The sequence below is a fragment of the Girardinichthys multiradiatus genome, chromosome Y (assembly GCF_021462225.1).
Source record: "Girardinichthys multiradiatus isolate DD_20200921_A chromosome Y, DD_fGirMul_XY1, whole genome shotgun sequence".
In the NCBI taxonomy this organism is placed as follows: Eukaryota; Metazoa; Chordata; class Actinopteri; order Cyprinodontiformes; family Goodeidae; genus Girardinichthys; species Girardinichthys multiradiatus.
The window spans coordinates 4,967,185-4,985,488 of record NC_061818.1 but is presented as its reverse complement, the minus strand read 5'-3'; the positions used below and the strand labels follow the sequence as shown (position 1 = coordinate 4,985,488).

General features: G+C 42.5%; 1 protein-coding gene across 3 annotated transcripts in view; it reads right to left on the bottom strand.

Moving 5' to 3' along the window:
• LOC124864287 (histone deacetylase 5-like) overlaps window positions 1–18,304 on the bottom strand; it is a 137,173-nt gene that overhangs the window by 100,474 nt on the left and 18,395 nt on the right. For all 3 annotated transcript variants that reach the window (XR_007037281.1, XR_007037282.1, XM_047359012.1), the window contains exons 8-13: window positions 16,400–16,516; window positions 15,902–16,013; window positions 5,571–5,681; window positions 5,293–5,450; window positions 5,096–5,211; window positions 4,812–5,007 (exon numbers count right to left, since the gene is read on the bottom strand). Coding sequence is in view for 1 of the 3 variants with exons in the window: in XM_047359012.1 (XP_047214968.1) it covers window positions 4,812–5,007; window positions 5,096–5,211; window positions 5,293–5,450; window positions 5,571–5,681; window positions 15,902–16,013; window positions 16,400–16,516 (810 nt within the window). In the remaining 2 variants the exon portion in view is untranslated. The remainder of the gene's footprint in view (window positions 1–4,811; window positions 5,008–5,095; window positions 5,212–5,292; window positions 5,451–5,570; window positions 5,682–15,901; window positions 16,014–16,399; window positions 16,517–18,304) is intronic.

The window sequence follows — 18,304 nt, the reverse complement described above, 5'->3', positions numbered from 1 at the left end:
GGGGGAGCCCAAGGTGTTCCCATGCCAGCTGGGAGACAAAGTCCCTCCACTGTGTCCTTGGCCTCTTCTTGGTGGGACGTGCCTGAAACACCTCCCAAGGGAAGCGCAAAGGGAGTATTCCAAACAAATGTTCCTCAGCTGACTGCTCTCGATGTGGAGGAGAAGCGGCTCTACTCCAAGCCCCTCCTGGATGGCCAAGCTCCTCACCCTATCTTTAAGGGAGTTACCAGTCACACACCGAAGGAAGCTCATTTCAATCGGTTGCATCTGGGATTGTACTCTTCTGGTCATGATTTCATGACCATAGGTGATGGTAGGACCATATACCAACAAATAAATTGAGAGCTGAGCCGTAAGGCGAACCTCTCTCTTCACCACAATGGAACAGCACAGTGTCTGCATTACTGTGGCAGGCACATCGATCGGTCTACATTGTCTCGCTCCATTCTCCCCACACTTGTGAACAAGACCCCAAAATACTTGTACTCCTCCACTTGAAACACTGGGATGTACTTTTTATTTAAACTGAAATTTGGTACCTAAATGTAATGTTTCTCTTTGTTTCACAAGTGGCAAATTCCTTCTTCGATTTTTGATCTTTAACTCGTACAAACTACAGTACAGACCAAACGTTTGGACACACCTTCTCATTCAAGGAGTTGTTTTTATTTTCGTGACTATGAATATTGTAGCTTCACACTGAAGGCATCAAAACTATGAATTAACACATGTGGAATTATATACTGAACAAAAAAGTGTGAAACAACTGAAAATATGTCTTATATTCTAGGTTCTTCAAAGTAGACACCTTTTGCTTTGATTACTGCTCCGCACACTCTTGGCATTCTATTGATGAGCTTCAAGAGGTAGTCACCTGAAATGGTTTTCACTTCACAGGTGTGCCCTGTCAGGGGTGCCGTGTCAGCTGCTGGTGTTGGTCCACTGTGTTTTATCAAGGGCAGGGTCAATGCAGCTAGCTATCAGGAGATTTTGGAGCACTTCATGCTTCCATCTGCTGAAAAGCTTTATGGAGATGAAGATTTCATTTTTCAGCATGACCTGGCACCTGCTCACAGTGCCAAACCACTGGTAAATGGTTTACTGACCATGGTATCACTGTGCTCAATTGGCCTGCCAACTCTCCTGACCTGAACCCCATAGAGAATCTGTGGGATATTGTGAAGAGAACGTTGAGAGACTCAAGACCCAACACTCTGGATGAGCTAAAGGCCGCTATCGAAGCATCCTGGGCCTCCATAAGACCTCAGCAGTGCCACAGGCTGATTGCCTCCATGCCACGCCGCATTGACGCAGTCATTTCTGCAAAAGGATTCCCGACCAAGTATTGAGTGCATAACTGTACATGATTATTTGAAGGTTGACGTTTTTTGTATTAAAAACACTTTTCTTTTATGAAATATGCTAATTTTGTGAGATAGGAATTTTGGGTTTTCATGAGCTGTATACCAAAATCATCCGTATTAAGACAATAAAAGACCTGAAATATTTCAGTTAGTGTGCAATGAATCTAAAATATATGAATGTTAAATTTTCATCATGACATTATGGAAAATAATGAACTTTATCACAATATGCTAATATTTTGAGAAGGACCTGTATTATGAACTTGGTTTAAGACTGACATGGCCCTTGAAATACCCCTCATCACTTTGATTTTGTCATTTTTCTTACTGAAAATAACGTTTTTATAATCATGAAGACCTTAGTTCAAATTTTTGTATTACAAATTTTGAAGTTAAATTTTTGAGATATAGAAGAACCCTATAGTTTATTCCTTTATTTTTCTCCATATTTTTCCAGACTCAAATTTCCAGATTTCTCAGTCCTTTTAGCCCATTTATAAACTATAAAAATTCACAATAGATTTAGGGCTGATTCTACAGGGCTTAGACATATATACGAAACATGCAAAAACACACACGAATGGACGCAGGCATGGACAGAATGAAGAAAGGAAGGAAGGGAGGAAGGGAGGATGGAAGTAAGGACAGAAAGAAGGAAGCTGAAAAATTAAAGTTTAAAGGAAGGAAGAAGGTGGAAGAAAGAACAGATGCAGGCAAGCATTAAAGGAAGTAATTTACATTTTAAGCAAAAACAGAATAAAGATGATGGAAGGAATTGGGGTTAAAAGGAAGGAAAGATAAAAGGAATGAAGGAAGGAAAGAAAAAGACAATTAAGGTTTGATGAAAATAAAGAATAAAGATTTGAATAAAGAAAGGAATTAACACTATGATCAAACAATATTGATGCGCACCCATGCCTTGACATCCTTAACCAATCATTACTGGCTATATCTCAGTGATTGCACATCACATTTCTATTAAGTCTTGTTTCTCTGCACGAGGTCCTTTACAGTTTTTACAAGCCTGTAAATCTCTCTTACCATTTCTGGAGGAACCTGCAACAACCATGGGCTAAGGCAGTTGTAATAGCCATAAAAGGTACAGATAATAAGTCAATAATTCATATAACAAATGTCAATGGTTCTGTATTATTTAGTTCCTTTTATCTATGTAAAACTGGGTTAGAATGAGACACAATGCTCATTTAAAAAAAAAAAACAATATTATTAAATTTCATTTAGGAAATGTATTTTACATTTATTAACGATATTGAAGTTATTCACTATATTTTCCATTTCCTTTGTAAAGCTAAAACTTGGGTAGAACAATTTCAAGCATTACAACAATTCATCTAAATGAGCAAGGATGTTATTATAAAAAATATCCAACATTTGATGATATTCAAAAATCTTTTTAGGCTTTGGTCTATATTGTTTTTTTAAACTCTTTGCTTTGAACCAAATACAGGTCCTTCTCAAAATATTAGCATATTGTGATAAAGTTCATTATTTTCCATAATGTCATGATGAAAATTTAACATTCATATATTTTAGATTCATTGCACACTAACTGAAATATTTCAGGTCTTTTATTGTCTTAATACGGATGATTTTGGCATACAGCTCATGAAAACCTAAAATTCCTATCTCACAAAATTAGCATATCATTAAAGGGTCTCTAAACGAGCTATGAACCTAATCATCTGAATCAACGAGTTAATTCTAAACACCTGCAAAAGATTCCTGAGGCCTTTAAAACTCCCAGCCTGGTTCATCACTCAAAACCCCAATCATGGGTAAGACTGCCGACCTGACTGCTGTCCAGAAGGCCACTATTGACAACCTCAAGCAAGAGGGTAAGACACAGAAAGAAATTTCTGAACGAATAGGATGTTCCCAGAGTGCTGTATCAAGGCACCTCAGTGGGAAGTCTGTGGGAAGGAAAAAGTGTGGTAGAAAACGCTGCACAACGAGAAGAGGTGACCGGACCCTGAGGAAGATTGTGGAGAAGGGCCGATTCCAGACCTTGGGGGACCTGCGGAAGCAGTGGACTGAGTCTGGAGTAGAAACATCCAGAGCCACCGTGCACAGGCGTGTGCAGGAAATGGGCTACAGGTGCCGCATTCCCCAGACCTGGGCTACAGAGAAGCAGCACTGGACTGTTGCTCAGTGGTCCAAAGTACTTTTTTCGGATGAAAGCAAATTCTGCATGTCATTCGGAAATCAAGGTGCCAGAGTCTGGAGGAAGACTGGGGAGAAGGAAATGCCAAAATGCCAGAAGTCCAGTGTCAAGTACCCACAGTCAGTGATGGTCTGGGGTGCCGTGTCAGCTGCTGGTGTTGGTCCACTGTGTTTTATCAAGGGCAGGGTCAATGCAGCTAGCTATCAGGAGATTTTGGAGATTTTGGAGCACTTCATGCTTCCATCTGCTGAAAAGCTTTATGGAGATGAAGATTTCATTTTTCAGCACAACCTGGCACCTGCTCACAGTGCCAAAACCACTGATAAATGGTTTACTGACCATGGTATCACTGTGCTCAATTGGCCTGCTAACTCTCCTGACCTGAACCCCATAGAGAATCTGTGGGATATTGTGAAGAGAACGTTGAGAGACTCAAGACCCAACACTCTGGATGAGCTAAAGGCCACTATCGAAGCATCCTGGGCCTCCATAAGACCTCAGCAGTGCCACAGGCTGATTGCCTCCATGCCACGCCGCATTGAAGCAGTCATTTCTGCAAAAGGATTCCCGACCAAGTATTGAGTGCATAACTGTACATGATTATTTGAAGGTTGACGTTTTTTGTATTAAAAACACTTTTCTTTTATTGGTCGGATGAAATATGCTAATTTTGTGAGATAGGAATTTTGGGTTTTCATGAGCTGTATGCCAAAATCATCCGTATTAAGACAATAAAAAACCTGAAATATTTCAGTTAGTGTGCAATGAATCTAAAATATATGAATGTTAAATTTTCATCATGACATTATGGAAAATAATGAACTTTATCACAATATGCTAATATTTTGAGAAGGACCTGTAATGACCTATATTAACAGAACTATGTAAACATAACAAAAATACCCTCGGCCCCCAGGACTGAAGAATGGATGAGAGAAAAGACAGGATTGAAATTGGAAGGTAGAAAGGAAGGAAGGAAATGGAAAAGGAAAAAACGACTGAAATAGGGAAGGAAATGAGAAATTAGAGAAAGGATGGATGGATGGATCTGTAGACGATGGGACAGGTAATACAGTACAGAAAGAAACAAATATGTTTGATCATCTATCATCTTCTTTCCTTTTTAACCATACCTGGAAAATCCCTAAACAAAATTCTATTCTTTTCCAGAATTTCCCAGACTGCATGGAAATCCTGATTATCCAGGGGTTGGTAATGAAAGAGCATGTTCAGATCCCACAGAAAAGCTGTGCTTTTGCACCAACCTGCATATAGCTGCCCCTTTCCTCTTCCTCGCCCTCCCTTAGCTGAAGGACATCATCATCCTCCTCATCTTCATCCAGTTCACTCTCTGTGCTCTCGCCTTTGACATGCATAATCCTGGGCTCCTCCTCCCCCTTTATATTCATGCCCATTTGCTCAGATAAATGGCTGCTGTCATGCGATCCCTCCTTCTGCAATCTGAATGAAAAACACAGCAGACTCTTATAATTAAAAATATTCAATTAGAGACAGATTTTAGTTTGGAAGCAAAAAGCTTTTCCTGCACCTGTTAGGACCCGCCCCTTCATCTTCCTGCATATCATTGGTCTCTGTTAGCTCCTCCTCTGTCTCCTCAGGGTGAGTGGGTGGCGGTCTAGGGAGGTCTCCGCCCTTCGATAACATCTACAAACCACATGTTTTGTTACTGTGCAGAACCACGAAAGGTCATGTTTGTGGGGAGGAAGTGAGTGTGAACCTGTTTACCTTGTAGTGTTTCTCAAGAAAGTGCTGGTGCTGCTGTTGGACCACCAGCTGTTGCAGGGCCTGCGGTGACTGTGGTAAAGGTGCGCTTTGTGTGCGAGCCAACGGTCTATGGCGGGGCAGCTTGTTGACTGGCCGCTTTCCGGTGGTTACGCCTCTCTCTGCAGTAACCAGTGGTGATTGATTGTACATAGGTAGTAAGTGTGAAGGATCACAGTACAAACACAGTAAGGATTGTCTATATTTGTGCAAATGTTATCATAGTTTTGTGGTTGTTTTACCTAGCATAGCAGTCTGTTGTCTGGCCTGCTCTAGCAGGAGGACATGTTGCAACAACGAGGAATGAGCTGAATGAGAGGTTGGAGTGGAAGTCTCCACTTCACGTGCAGCACCTTTAAAGGAACCAGATAACTTTAGGTTACTTTTGTAAGCCCGGTTCTCTGAGTAGCATGAGTGAATGTCTCACATTTGGAACACCCTCGGTGTGACCTCACCAGAAGCTCCCATTACATTACGCCAGCCAGGATTGTTTGGAAATAAGCCTGTCAGTGTCAGAGAGGGCAGGGTCCCCCCCCTATTTATAGGACTGTCCCTTACAGTTTATTCAAAAACGTTCAGGCAGCAGTGATCCAATGGGCAAGCTGTTGTTTCAAGTTATTCCGAAAGAGGCAAACTGACCTGAGTGCGCATGTGCACCCTGCTTCAACGTGATGTATTTCCACCTGGAGTGGCTAGTCGCTCTGGCTAGATGCTAACAGAATATTCAGATTGGCAAGTTTACATGACACATTTTTAGTCTGATCGACTGTTTTTTTCCGATTACCTATGTCCATAGAAATGCTACAATCCAATTATTTTTATGTTTTTTAATCCGAATACATTTTAATCCAGTTGTGAAATTTTGTTTATGTAAACAAGCTTCAGTTGGATTATAATTTCATTCCAATCCTGTCCAAACCAAGCAGAATATTCCGACTTAAGTCCGATCGGCCGTTTATTCCGATTACTTATGTCCATGTAAATGTAGTGAATGACATTCTAAGGGAGCTCCACAGATTGCATTGAACCACTCACGGGCCAAGCCCACAGAGCCAGTCTTTCTGGGTGGGGATGAAATATTTGTCCTCGTAGCTGAGACAGCAGATCCCTGCGTGCAGGAAGAACGCCATGGCTTCTCCCAGTGGAGCTGTGTTATTTCCGCTAACCTGTGCTTCGCTGGCCAATGGGGTGCAATGAGGATCAGTGTCAGGCCTTCTGCTCCTACCCTGGCTAGTGCTGGTGAAATGAGAGCTATTGGGGGAAACACATAGAGCGGAGCAGGAAGCCAGCTGTGGGCTAGTGCGTCCACCCCCAGAGATGCGTTCTGATCGAACCTCTGCCAGACCAGCCTAGCCACCTCTGGATGGAGTTTCCACTCTGTACACAGAGGATTCCCTCTGAGGAGAAGGTCTGCTCCACAGTTCAGTACACCTGGGACGTGAGTGGCCCACAGAGACAAAAAATGTCTGCTGCTCCAAATGATTAATTTGTGAGTCAGCCTGTGGAGCCTCGGTGACCTCAGACCTCCCTGGCTGGTGACATAAGCCACCACAGTGTAGCTGTCAAGCAGGGATTTCACTCTGTTCACTGTTAGTATCACTCTGGACTGAACTGAGTCCAGGGAGAGACCTTTAAAGAACATTTGTGGAGAAGGAATTCAGGACACTCTTCTCCATACTTATCCTTAAGTGCTGTATTAATACAGTTGTGTGATCTGCAGTTTCTTGGTGGGAGGACGAGACAATCAGCCAGTTGTCCATGTACATCACCATTCGGATGCCCCGCCTCCTGAGCGGACCCACAGCAGCATCTGTTCACCTCACAAACACTCTCGGGCTCCGACACAGTCCAAAGAGAAGGGCAAGGTATTTGTAACAGTTTACCCAAAATGCAAATCTGAGATATTTTCTGTGTGTTGGGTATATGGGGACGTGGAAATGAGCCTGCTTAAGGTCGATTGATGTAAACCAATCGGCGGAACTTAGGAAGTGCCGCAGGGAGGAGTGACTTTGTATTTTCTCAGATGCTTGTTCAGCGCCTGGAGGTCTAAAATTGCGTGCAACCGCCGTCCGCCTTTCTTCAGCACAAGGAAATAGCTTCAAAAACAAGGAAATTTCCTTCTATAGGAAAACAGTGATGTCCCCTTGTCCTTTTGACTGAATCGCTTCCCTGAAGCATGGGGGGGAGGGTCTGAGTCTGTGCATTTTTTTTTACAAGGTCTGGTTTTCACTGTCTGTTAAATGCAGGCTGAGAGCACCGCCTTCTGCTGCAAAAAGCTCCGTCTTGCATTGCAAGAGCAAGTGGAGGGAAGCGATCCCTGCTCACTCCCTCCATCCAGGGAGGAGGTAAGTCCAGCCGCTTCCTCCTGCTTACCACCTCAGTAAGAGGTGTGAGGTCACTAGTCGGGGTGAGAACCTTCAGGCTTCCTTTGTCACTGGGCATTGGAGGCAGAGGGTTTCTGTGGTGCCTGTGCAGCCTATTGCGCCTTTGATAGGTGAGAGGAAAGGGAGCTGCAACCTGGGCAAAGGTCTGATGCTGGGGGGCGGGGCCGTGGTCCCAGTGACAAAAGTACGTGTGGAGAAAGACAGCTTCAAGGCTCTACCGTCCCTTTTCTTCTCCTTCTTCCTTTTTTTTGCATTGACGGGACTGCTGCCTAGAAAAGTCCCTGGGGTGTGATGGGGTTGTCCAGGAGGTCCTCTTTCTCTTTAGCGGAAAGCATGGTGAGGTTCAGTCACCTGGCTGTCGCCTGTAGAACCATAAGCCCCATAGTTCTGCCCAGAGCCTGGATTGCCACTTTCTGGAGGTGAAGGCGGTGATCCGTTATGATGCACACTTCCTCCCATAACACAGTGTCAGGTGAAGCGGTCATCTGCTTCTCAAGTTCCACCTGATAAGCCATCAACAGAGACAAGGTGTTCAGAGCACGGACTAAACGCCTTGGTGGCTCCATAGGACTTATTATCAGGGAATCCAGCGGGCCGGACATGGGACTGTCCTCGGACATTTCAGGTGGCAGCAGATCCACAGCATCAAGCATTTCTCCCCAACGTGGCCCAGCCATTGCGTCGGTGGTCCTGTACGGATGCTGTAGAAGCCAACACTGGGTTGCTGCTGGACAATGTTGACTGACAGGCCAGACAGCGACAGAGCACCTTGAAGGAGAACCGGCTACAGTGCGAGCACTCTTTGCCAGACTCAAAAGCAGCTTAGGTGTGTTTCAGACCAAGACACACCACATAAGACAGGTGGGTATCCCAGCTTCAAATTTTATTGCCAAATGGGCACGTTTGTGCCTGTGAGATCTCCTCAGCTTTTGTGGAAGACTGGGCAGTCTCCATGTTTAAAGGAAATTCGATTGTAATGCTACGAAAAACTAGCTGGTGACAGCTAAGCCAGGTGTGGTTGTACAGCAGGAGTATTGCTACTCTATAATGGCCAACCGTAACGTGGGGTGTTGACCCTTCCGTTCTTTTTACTCTGTTAGCGGTATTTTTACCAAGGCAACAGCTACTCTCTGTGATACTGAACAAACCCCAAGCAAAGTGTTCAGTGACTGAGCTAGCACACATGTCTATGGACAGTTTAGCTAGGCTCCGAAGAGGGGCAGTATCTGTGGGAAAGTTGGTTGGAACCTCTGCTCATTGCGAGAAGAGGGCTTTTGAAAAAACTGTCATTGCAGTGATAGCCCTATAAATAGGGGGAGGGACCCTGCCATCTCTGGCACTGACAGGCTTATTCCCAACCAATCCTGGCTGGCAAAATGTAATAGGAGCTTCTGATGAGGTCACATCAAGGGCATTCCCGATGTGAGACATGAAACAAATGACATGAAAGAGAACTCATTTTAATTCAAATTCAATTAAATTCACATTCAAAAATACTTTATTCTTTCCAAAGGGAAATTAATTGTTGTTGTAGCTCATTTTATACAGATTTCTTCAAAGAGCTGATGGCTGTGGTCAGGAAGGGTCTCCTGTACCGGTCTTACAGCAGATGTGCAGAAGCCTCTGACTGACGACACTCTGTTGAGTTTACAACAGTCTCATGAAGAAGATGCTCAAGGTTCTGCATAATGTTCTTCCTTCTATGAAGAATCCTTCTTTGCACATGATCTCCAGATGTTCCAGAGGAGTCCCCTAGAACAGAGCCAACCTTCTTTATTAGCTTGTTGAGATGTTTGAAGTCCTTGGTGCTCTGATGCTGCTACCCCAGCAGATGATGGCAGAAGAGATCATACTCTCCACAACAGACTTATAAAAGATATGCAGCATCTTGCTGGAAACACTGAATGACCTAAGCTTCCTCAAGAAGTACAGTTTGCTCTGACCCTTCTTGTAGATGGCTTCACAGTTGCATCTCTACTCCAGTCTGTTGTCCAGGTGAACACCAAGGTATTTATACTCCTCCACCACCTCCACCTCTTCTCCCATTAAGGAAAAAGTGTTTGACCTATTCCTGTTTCTTTTAAAATCTACAATCATTTCCTTTGTTTTATTCACGTTCAAAATGAGATGATTGTTTACACACCATGCCACAATGCAGTCCACCAGCTCCCTGTGCTCTTCTTGTCCATCTCTTGTACTGGAAGTCTGAGGTACAGAGTGAAAAGGAATGGTGAGTGTCTAGTCCCCTGTGGTGCTCCTGTGTTGCTAACTACCTAGTTAGACACACAACCCTTTGGTGTCACAAACGGTGGTCTATTTGTCAGGTAGTCCTTGATCCAGGAGATTGTTGAGGCCTCCACCTGTGTCTTCTGGAGTTTCTGACAAAGGAAATGAGGTTGAATTGTGTTAAATGCACTTGAGAGATCATTGAGAGCCAGCTGGCTATGTCCAAATGACAGTGGGTTTGTTGAAGCAGGTGTATGATGGCATCTTCAACTCCACAGCAATAACCAAACCAAAGGGGGTCCTGATAGTTTGCTTACTCAGGTGGGCCAATGGGAGTCTCTCTAGGACCTTCATAATGTGGGATGTCAGGGCAACATGTCCATAGTCATTGAGGACTTATTTCTGAAATTAACCTAGTTCATTGGCTCTGTCCAGGCATCAATCGGTCTGATCTTCCTTCTGCTTGAAGCCTGTGATCTTCTTCATCCCTGACAACACATCTCTGATATTGTTTTGCTGGAGCTTGCTCTCAGCTTCTTCTTGTACACCTCCTTGCTTTCTCTTATCTTGACTTTAAGTTTATTCTGTATACTCCTCAACAATTCCCTGTCTCCCTCTCTGAAGGCTCTTTTTTTCTTGTTCAGTAGGTCCTTCAGGTCACTGGTGATTCAGGGATTGTCATTGGGAAGGCATCTCAAAGGTCTGATGGGGATGGTGTTATCCACACAGAGGTTTATATAGTCGGTTACACATTCAGTCATGGCATTGATGTCCTTACAAGTGGCTGGTACAGTCTGTAGCCTCAAAGCAACCTCGCAGGGCTTTGTCGGCTTCCTGTGACCATCTTCTTTATTACAGGTTGCCTCTGAACAACGGAGCTTATACAGTACAGACCAAAGGTTTGGACACACCTTCTCATTCAAAGAGTTTTCTTTATTTCCATGATTGAATATTGTAGCTTCACACTGAAGGCATCAAAACTATAAACTGTTGATGAGCTTTAAGAGGTAGTCACCTGAAATGCTTTTCACTTAACAGGTGTGCCCTGTCAGGTTTAATAAGTGGGATTTCAAGCCTTATAAATGGGGTTGGGACCATCAGTTGTGTTGTGCAGGAGGTGGATACAGTACACACCTGATAGTCCTACTGAATAGACTTTTAGAATTTGTATTATGGAAAGAAAAAAGCAGCTAAGTAAAGAAAAATGAGTGGCCATCATTACTTTAAGAAATGAAGGTCAGCCAGTCCGAACAATTGGGAAAACTTTGAAAGTGTCCCCAAGTGCAATCGCAAAAACCATCAAGCGTTACAAAGAAACTGGCTCACATGAGAACCGCCCCAGGAAAGGAAGACCATGAGTCATCTCTGCTGTGGATGATAAGTTCATTTGAGTCACCACCCTCAGAAATAGCAGGTTAACAGCAGCTCAGATTAGAGAACAGGTCAATGCCACACAGAGTTCTAGCAGCAGACACATCTCCAGAACAACTGTTAAGAGGAGACTGTGTGAATCAGGCCTTCATGGTAAAATAGCTGCTTGGAAACCACTGCTGAGGACAGGCAACAAGCAGAAGAGACTTGTTTGGGCTAAAGAACACAAGGAATGGACATTAGACCAGTGGAAATATGTGCTTTAGTCTGATGAGTCCAAGTTTGAGATCTTTGGTTCCAACTACCGTGTCTTTGTGCGGCGCAGAAGAGATGAACGGATGGACTCTACATGCCTGGTTCCCACCGTGAAGCATGGAGGAGGAGGTGTGATGGTGGGGGGTGCTTTGCTGGTGACAATGTTATTCAAAATTGAAGGCATACTGAACCAGCATGGCTACAACAGCATCTTGCAGCAGCATGCTATTCCATCCGGTTTGCGTTTAGTTGGACCATCATTTATTTTTCAACAGGATAATGACCCCAAACACAGAGCAACGCTTGTTAGAAGTTTAATGAGCGGTACGTTTAATTCTTATTTTACCTACTGAATTAATTTGAATTCCCTTTTTTTTTTTACTTTAATTTGTTTATTTCAATATATATATTTTTTGTTGTTCATTCTCTTTACAGAGGTAACGTTCATGGTAGGACAGATCCAATCCAGACCCGGACAACAACAACAACAGCGCAGAAATAAAGCTTGTCCGGCTGGCACAGGACCGTCGTAATAAAGCGTCATCCTCAACGGTTTTGGCTGCATGCCAGACCCTATTACAGAAACTGTCTGGTGATTACAAGGTGATTCTCAACTGATCCCTGTGGGGTTTTTTTTTGTTTTGTTTTTTTGGTTCGTTTGGTCCGGTTTGCGTTTAGTTGGACCATCATTTATTTTTCAACAGGACAATGACCCCAAACACACCTCCAGGCTGTGTAAGGGCTATTTGACCAAGAAGGAGAGTGATGGGTTGCTGCGCCACATGACCTGGCCTCCATAGTCACCGGACCTGAACCCAATCGAGATGGTTTGAGGTGAGCTGGACCGCAGAGTGAAGGCAAAAGGGCCAACAAGTGCTAAGCATCTCTGGGAACTCCTTGAAGACTGTTGGAAAACCATTTCAGGTGACTACCTCTTTAAGCTCATCAACAGAATGCCAAGAGTGTAATCAAAGCCAAAGGTGGCTACTTTGAAGAACCTGGAATATACAGGTCCTTCTCAAAATATTAGCATATTGTGATAAAGTTCATTATTTTCCATAATGTCATGATGAAAATTTAACATTCATATATTTTAGATTCATTGCACACTAACTGAAATATTTCAGGTCTTTTATTGTCCTAATACGGATGATTTTGGCATACAGCTCATGAAAACCCAAAATTCCTATCTCACAAAATTAGCATATTTCATCCGACCAATAAAAGAAAAGTGTTTTTAATACAAAAAACGTCAACCTTCAAATGATCATGTACAGTTATGCACTCAATACTTGGTCGGGAATCCTTTTGCAGAAATGACTGCTTCAATGCGGCGTGGCATGGAGGCAATCAGCCTGTGGCACTGCTGAGGTCTTATGGAGGCCCAGGATGCGTTGATAGCGGCCTTTAGCTCATCCAGAGTGTTGGGTCTTGAGTCTCTCAACGTTCTCTTCACAATATCCCACAGATTCTCTATGGGGTTCAGGTCAGGAGAGTTGGCAGGCCAATTGAGCACAGTGATACCATGGTCAGTAAACCATTTACCAGTGGTTTTGGCACTGTGAGCAGGTGCCAGGTCGTGCTGAAAAATGAAATCTTCATCTCCATAAAGCTTTTCAGCAGATGGAAGCATGAAGTGCTCCAAAATCTCCTGATAGCTAGCTGCATTGACCCTGCCCTTGATAAAACACAGTGGACCAACACCAGCAGCTGACACGGCACCCCAGACCATCACTGACTGTGGGTACTTGACACTGGACTTCTGGCATTTTGGCATTTCCTTCTCCCCAGTCTTCCTCCAGACTCTGGCACCTTGATTTCCGAATGACATGCAGAATTTGCTTTCATCCGAAAAAAGTACTTTGGACCACTGAGCAACAGTCCATTGCTGCTTCTCTGCTGCTCAGGTCAGGTGCTTCTGCCGCTGTTTCTGGTTCAAAAGCGGCTTGACCTGGGGAATGCGGCACCTGTAGCCCATTTCCTGCACACGCCTGTGCACGGTGGCTCTGGATGTTTCTACTCCAGACTCAGTCCACTGCTTCCGCAGGTCCCCCAAGGTCTGGAATCGGCCCTTCTCCACAATCTTCCTCAGGGTCCGGTCACCTCTTCTCGTTGTGCAGCGTTTTCTGCCACACTTTTTCCTTCCCACAGACTTCCCACTGAGGTGCCTTGATACAGCACTCTGGGAACAGCCTATTCGTTCAGAAATTTCTTTCTGTGTCTTACCCTCTTGCTTGAGGGTGTCAATAGTGGCCTTCTGGACAGCATTCAGGTCAGCAGTCTTACCCATGATTGGGGTTTTGAGTGATGAACCAGGCTGGGAGTTTTAAAGGCCTCAGGAATCTTTTGCAGGTGTTTAGAGTTAACTCGTTGATTCAGATGATTAGGTTCATAGCTCGTTTAGAGACCCTTTTAATGATATGCTAATTTTGTGAGATAGGAATTTTGGGTTTTCATGAGCTGTATGCCAAAATCATCCGTATTAAGACAATAAAAGACCTGAAATATTTCAGTTAGTGTGCAATGAATCTAAAATATATGAATGTTAAATTTTCATCATGACATTATGGAAAATAATGAACTTTATCACAATATGCTAATATTTTGAGAAGGACCTGTAAGACATATTATCAGTTGTCTCACACTTTTTTGTTCAGTATATAATTCCACGTGTTAATTCATAGTTTTGATGCCTTCGGTGTGAATATACAATTTTCACAGTCATGAAAATAAAGAAAACTGAATGGGAAGGTGTGTCCAAACTTTTGGTCTGTACTGTATTTCAAGCAGAGAAAAACAAGATTGTGACCTGATTTGCCTAGAGGAGGTCTTGCTTTAGAGATGTACGAGTCCTTGACATTTGCATAAAACAAATAAAACGTTTTGTTTTTCTTTGGTAGAGCAGCTGACAAACTGTTCAAACATTGGAAGTATAGCAGAGAGTGAAGCATGGTTAAAATCACTAGATAATGCCACAAACGCATTGGGGTGTTGTGTCTGTAGCTTAGCAACAACTAAGCGGATGGCATCACTTGCAGTGTCGGCAACAGCTAAAGGTGGAAACATATACTGTTGCCGAAATAACACTGGTGAATTCTCTGGATGAATAATATGGACAAAAACCTATTGCTAACTGTAATGGAAAATTCTTTTAAATTGCTCTGATCTTTCCTTCTCCTCTCTCATTTGATTCTGTGTTTTATCACTCAGAGGTGACCTTCCATCTACCTCTCTCCTCTGACCTCTGTTTTATTAGTGTTTAGTACTTAAGAGGAGATGACCTCTAAATTTATTATCAGAAGGTTTATGGTTAAACATTCCCTGAAGGGTTATGTCCCGAGAAAGAACAGATGGGTGTTCTCCTAAATGACTTTGTTACCTCTGACCCGGGGAGGGTCTAGGAACCATAAAACTAAACTCTTTGAAGTTGAGACAACACCCTCATTCTGCTATAAATATGATTTGTACTTTGTGTTTCTGTTCATCTGACTTGCTCGGTGACAGAGTCTTCAAATGCTGACAAGCCTTTGAATAAAACTTTTATAAGATAAAGTCCGGTCTTTCTCTTGTTTAATGAGTTAATTAACAGTTCAATATCTGGACTGAAGAGATGACACTTCTCAGTAACATGTCCTGGATTACACCATCTATTGGTCGTAAGGCACAGCCAGTCCACCTCTTTTGCATTTGCCGCTCCTCATTAAATCTCAATCTGCTCATATGGATAGAAAGCCTGGCAAAAAGACGCTGGAGGATATGATCCTGCAGCCACGTCTCAATGAAACACATAATATTGCATTCCTGGTACTCTGGCTGGGTCCTTTGTAGGGCTTGGAGTTCATCCAACTTGTTTCCCAACAATCCGACACTGCCCATCAGAATCAATGAAAGAGATTATTTGAACTTCTTCCTTCTCTCTCTTCTCTTTGTTTCTGCTCTGCACCCACTGTGCCTTCTTTTCAACTCATCAAGGATTTGAGGTTGTAGATGAAGTATTATTTGAGTTTTTGAGATATTAATCAGCTGCTCCCGGTTGTAACAAACAACCCCATTGCCGGTGACGCATTGGTGACGCATCATAATAAATGTCCAAAAGTAAAAAAAGTATCAGCAAAAATCCTTCCAGCTGCACAGCATCTGATACCAATAATCATCCAAAAAAAGTATTAAAAACATTATTTCAAAAAATATGCATTAATACTTTTCATAGTTACAAGAAGTTGGAGAAATATTCCAACTAAAATAGGAAAGAAATTAGAAAAGATTGAGATTGTGTGAATACTTTTACAAGGAACTGTAGATACTGATCACATGGTTAAATTGTGTGTAAATCTTACCTGCTGAAAGGGAAGAAGTGGAGAGAAACTTTCCTGTTAGAGCTCCGCCCCCTGGTAAGGATTGGATAGCCTGACGCTCTGTCTCTTGTTGGGTGGACAGGTTCTGTGGTGCCTGGGATGGAGTGGGTGGGTAGCAACAGGTGCACCACACAGAGAAATTTGCATGCAGTTTTGCATTAGCCAAAATGTTCACTGCAAGTCATCCTTGATGTCACACTGAGTTGTAGTTAAAGGAAAGTTAACTGCGTTAACTATTACAAAGTTTAAGAAATAAACAACTAAGGTTACACCTAAGTTGCTTTTTGATGTCAGCTAGTCAATTCACTGAGCCTCACAGATAAAACTAAAACTAAACATACAAATTATTTCACTATGAGAAAATTATAGAATAGAATAGAATACAAAATCCTTTGTGGTGCTTGTCCCAAGTACAACGGAATTGCTAAAAAAGGTTATCTGGTCTGTGCATAGAGCAACATGTAGTTAACATTGACTTACTGTGATGTGTGTGTTGGCAGGGAGTCCTAGAGAGATATTGGGCAAGGAGGGTGAGGTGTAGAGACTAAGAGGACTCAATGTTCCATCGCCACCCAGTGTCTGATGGAGAGATCTCAGCTGCAAGACAAACGCAGGAAATTTAAATCCAAAACAAGAACCTTAAACCGTTTTGTTTCTAATTTTGGTGACACTGTACTGAATGGAATGTATATTTTCGACAAAATATACAATAAATTCATCCATCTTTAAAGATATAAATGTAAATGTTTGTATCCCCCAAAAATTTCATACTATGGAGCTCAGCTTTATTATTTGTGTGTCATTGTTTTGGAACTTTTATAACAACATAAATTTGAAAATGACAATGTTTAAGATAAAACTTTAAAACCAGAAAAGCTTTAGGTTTAGGATAAAAGTTCATGTTGTGGGGCACCGCAGCTGGTGGTGAGGGGGTTAAGCGTGCGACCATATGTATAGAGGCTATAGTCCTCGATACGGCCATCCCGGGTTCGAGTCCCGGACCTGCTAACCTTTGCTAAATTTCTCCCCCTCTCTCTGCCCCTCTTTCCTGTCCACCTACTGTTAAAAAATTAAAAATAAAGGCATCTAGTGCTGAAAAAAGAAAAAAGTTCATGTTGTCTTGGGTCAAAGTCCACACCAAAGACAAACATCAGTCATTGTTCATAAAGTTTTACAGGCACAACTACAGAGAGAAGCTACCTGATTATTTGGCAAAAGAACAAAAAATTAAGAAAAACCAAAATGTCCGAAAACAAAACATGTTTTCACAGTAATTAGGGTTAAGGTGAGAATCTTCATCATCTAGGGGAGTCTTTAGAGTACCGCTGTTGCACCTTTAACCTCTTAAGCCCAAAGGGGTTTTGTGAAGTTTGAGCTCAAAATAACATGCGCAAATCTAACTGAATTTTTCTGAGAATTGACATATTCAATCTAAACAATCATTATGTTAACAATTATGTTTTTTAAATGGGACTGATAATTCTGGCCTTCCTTTGCTACTGGTTGAGTAAAACTTGGGTGGATTGTGACAAAATGTATTTTTTGGAATCTGTGAGCTCTCTGCTTACAGCAGACATGCTGTTTGTGTGTGTAGAAGCCGTGTGGTGAACAGCTGAGACCAAGTTTAACGGTTAAATCATTTTGGGGAGTTTGTTTATTTTCTGATTCAACTTTTTTAACTGTTTTTGGTGTTTGTAGAAATGGTTTATATCAGCTTTTAGCCTAGATTTTACTATTTTTGTGGATACCACATATGTTTAAGTTTAACTAATGGAACTTGCAGTAAAGAAAATAGAAGAAAACAAGAGTTAAATTCTGCCCCCATTACTGGGGGTTGGGCTTAAGAGCCTAAATAAAAAAGAAGCCAGTTGAAGTGGTTTTGCCATCTGATCAGCCTCCTGGGAGCCTTCCTTTGGAGGTCGTTACCCCCTGCTGGATAATGGATGGATGGATGGCTAACTGTTTTGTCGTTTACTTATAATTCATAATGTCCAACAATGCTTGAGAAAATTGTGAACAGAGCAGGAAACCCTATTGCTTTTCGTCAATTTTTCCATTATCTGTTCTTCTCCTCTAAGACATACCACAGCCCTGTTCTGCAAACATTCTGTCCAGTTTGATTTGGTGTGTGGATTTTGTACCTGCATCACTACACAAATACAAAAAGAGGGAGCTATTACAAAGGAAAATGCATTTGGGATTATGCCTCCCAAACTGTAAGTCCAAAACATAATATAACTTGTTCCTTGACTGATTTTGCCTCATGTGGCGGAAACACTAGGAAGTAGGGAAGGCCATGCCCCTTCCTGTCTTGCTAGATATTTGACTACAGCACAATAAAACTCACTGAAACCAAAACAATAGGACCCACCAGGTTCAAGTCCA